Source organism: Gavialis gangeticus, unplaced genomic scaffold, assembly GCF_001723915.1.
Source record: "Gavialis gangeticus isolate Ggan-Ray unplaced genomic scaffold, GavGan_comp1, whole genome shotgun sequence".
Taxonomy (NCBI): domain Eukaryota; kingdom Metazoa; phylum Chordata; order Crocodylia; family Gavialidae; genus Gavialis; species Gavialis gangeticus.
The window spans coordinates 149465486-149468753 of NW_017729022.1; the positions used below are offsets into that span (position 1 = coordinate 149465486).

Genomic DNA, 3268 nt, shown 5'->3' on the forward strand with positions numbered 1-3268 from the left:
GAATCTATAGTGTCAAAACTGTTCTGACCTGTTGGGGTCTTTCTGAATTCTTTGCAATAGAAGAATTGCTCTAGAATTTTTCTGTAGTAAAAATAAAAAGAAGTGAAGTCTCAGAGCTGGCATTTTCTGAGAGAAGCCTTGAGTCTAAAAAGGTGGAGAACCACTGACTTGCAAAGAAGTATCCTGGGGACATGTACCTTCACCAAGATTTACCTGTGGACAGGAGAAAGAAAGCATTTTAAGGGAAGACTAGCTGAAAAGAAACATTAGGCACAGCCGTACTAGTTATTCTGAGTATTAGTGGGAGCTGTGGGATATCTCCCCCTTTTGGACCAGGGATAAATCCAACCTATGCTGGTAACTGCTGGCCACTCAAAGTCATTCTAGTTATCTAACCACTATTAGGATGGCCTGTAGTAATAGATGCCAGTTCACTTTCAGAGCTCTTCCAGGGTGGGGGGGCGTGGGGGGGGTGTCTATGTATGAGAGAGAGAGACAGCCCTTTTGGAAGTAAAACTAAGTTACTTTGCTATTTGAGAGACAAAGAAAAGTCAGAGTAGATGAGGTAATATATGCAGAATAGTAGGCACTTAATCATGGCCCAATGAAAAGATTAAGAATATGAATGAAAATAACGGGGTTTGTGAATAAGAATATGCTTCTGGGAAGGAAAAGGCACTAGTCTGAGATCCATTTTCAGTCTTCTACCAAGCCCATGACAATGAGTGACCAGTTGCTGCGCTGTGACCATTTCATATTGTACTGATCAGATTAATCTCACCATTACTTTAAGCTAATCCTGTCATTGTGTTGTATCCACCTAGTGTCTCCTAGACTACAGCCCAGATACTGCTTATCTTTATGATCAGATCTGTTGAAATCAACTGATCAAGTGTTGCTATATAACAGCCAGGTATTATTAATGTTACAGGTGTTTGCACAATGCTAAGTGGGATGAAGCCCAACCTTTGCTTAGGCCTTTTGGCACAACTGTACAGTAATACAATTTTGAGTTCCAGTAATAATAGTGTTTTTGTCATTTGACTAATGGGGCATTTTTATGTTAATTCACCATAGATTTCCCTTATTTATTCGATATTCCTTGTTGTTTCTTTCAATTTTGTAGAAAATACCAGGCCCAGGAGCTTATGAGCCCACAAGACACTTTCCACAGCAACCACGGACTATTGAGAGCCTAGGTAAAGAGCACAGCATCTTCTTCAGCAACACACTTGGGTTTTAGAATAAAAACAGTCAACATACCAAATTCCAAAAAGTGGATTCTGAGTGAAAAAACAATCTTCTCCCCCTATTCCCAGTCTACTTTTCATCATCACCCAGCTGCATATGTACATGAAACCCATGCCATTAGAAACTCAGCATTTGCCAGCAGTTGTTACATTTATTTCCTACTCTCCGTTGGAAAAAAACCCATATTTATTATCATCAAGTATTGACTGTTGAACAGATACTGCTGCAAGTACTACTGATAGAACTCACATTGGTAACGTTATACAACATCAAATATTATTAAGCACAAGCAATTGGAAAGAAAGATGAGAAGAGATAAGAGGAACAGAGGGGTAAGTGTCTGAGGCTGCAAACAAATGTCGCATTTTAACCTGGGAGAAACCATTTTATCCCAGGATGAAATGCGGTTGTTCAGATGTCCATGCCCATTGTCCCTGGATAAATCCTAAAAAAATGTTTCCCAGCTAAAAGGTAGTAAATGTTTACCTAAGGATATTGCAAAGTACATCTGTACAGTTATCCTGGGATTGCTTCATTGAATCAATGGCAGAAGAGTGGTAGTGAATTCAGCTTATCACGAAACCCTGATTAGAAAGGTAATGTGTGTACATACCAATCCAAGAATATTTTCGTTCCGAGACAAACACAGGCACAGCTTATCCAGGGGCAAATGCAACATCTGTTCCTAGCCTGAGAGGGCAGCTGGAAGTGACTGAGGGTGTGCCTATTTGTGAAAATAAGCATGACTAAATTTAATGCACATTAAGCTAATGCACATTAAGTGATTTTTTTGGCAGGTGTCTACACATGCCAAGACTTGGAACTAAACTTAGTCCTCAATCCCTCCCATGCTGCCATGCGCGGGAGCTCCAGCCTCCAGCCACATGGCTGCTGGCACTTGCCATTCATGTTGAAGCCTGACCCAGCTACCAACACTTGGCAGCCCTCTTGGAAACTCTGATCCCTGGCCAGCCTCTTCCCTGTGCAGGGGCAGCACACGCCAGCTGCCCCTGCCAGTGCCCCCAGCAGGCACCCCCCACCCAGGCCTGAGGACAGCACACCCCCACCAGCAGGGGCCATGGAACTGGCTGAGGGAGGCCCTGGCCAACCCCCCCACCCTTACACACCCTGCTTCATCCTACCTGCCCTGCCACCCACGCATCCCCTACCTCCTTCCCACCCCCAGCACATAAACATGGGTGAAACAAAAAGCTTTATTACCCTCACAACACCTACCTGCATCCCTCCCCACTCAACAGACAGAGCTCCCTCCTCCTTCCCTCCCCAAGCACAATGCCCCTCCACTCCCCTCCCCACCCACCACCAATAAAAAATCTACTTCCCAAAGTGGAAACTATTTACATCAGTCAGTCTTTTGGTCCCAGAGTGGGGGGGGCATGGAGTGGGGGGGGCTAGTGGGCCACCAGGCCAAGGAGGGTGTCCAGAGCCTAGTGGTCAGTGTCTGTGGCCTCCAATGCCCAGGCCTGGAGGCGCACCTGCTGCTGGACCAGCTCAATGCGGTCCTGCTTGTGGGCCTCCAGATGTGCCCAGTGCCTCTCCCAGGTAATGTCTTCCCACCACCAGGCCAGCTGGCATTGACAACAACATCTTCCTTAGGTGTGAGAAGCCCATGCCCGTCCAGCTCTGGGAACACAGGCTGTGCAGTGTTCTGCCTGAACTGTTGTCCTGCCTCTCTGCGTACTGTGGGGAAGGAACCCAGTCCAGGGGAGTGGGGGTGGGCCAGGTGGGCAGGAGAGGCAGGGAGTAGGGGCTGGGGCTGGGGCTGGGGCTGGGGTCGGGACCAGGGGCAGGGGTGGGGACTGGGAGAGCCCTGCCCCCCAGTGCGAGGATAGTGGCTCAGCATGGGCCTCCCTGTCAGCAATGGCAACCGGCTATGCCCAGTGTCCTTGGCCTGTGGTGTGCGGCAGGCTGGCACCCAGCTAGGGGGCCCTCTCCAGACAGGAACTGTTGCTGGTGGTGGCTGGTGGTATCATGGCTGGCCGCCCCTCATGGCGGG

The 3268-nt window shown here is 48.1% G+C and overlaps 1 protein-coding gene across 1 annotated transcript in view; it reads left to right on the top strand.

Annotated features, from left to right (window-relative positions):
• CUNH2orf61 (chromosome unknown C2orf61 homolog) overlaps positions 1-2013 on the top strand; it is a 32980-nt gene extending 30967 nt beyond the window's left edge. The window contains exon 6 of the mRNA XM_019515889.1: positions 1127-2013. Coding sequence (XP_019371434.1) covers positions 1127-1243 — 117 coding nt within the window. The 3' untranslated portion in view covers positions 1244-2013. The remainder of the gene's footprint in view (positions 1-1126) is intronic.
• Positions 2014-3268: the final 1255 nt, after the last annotated feature.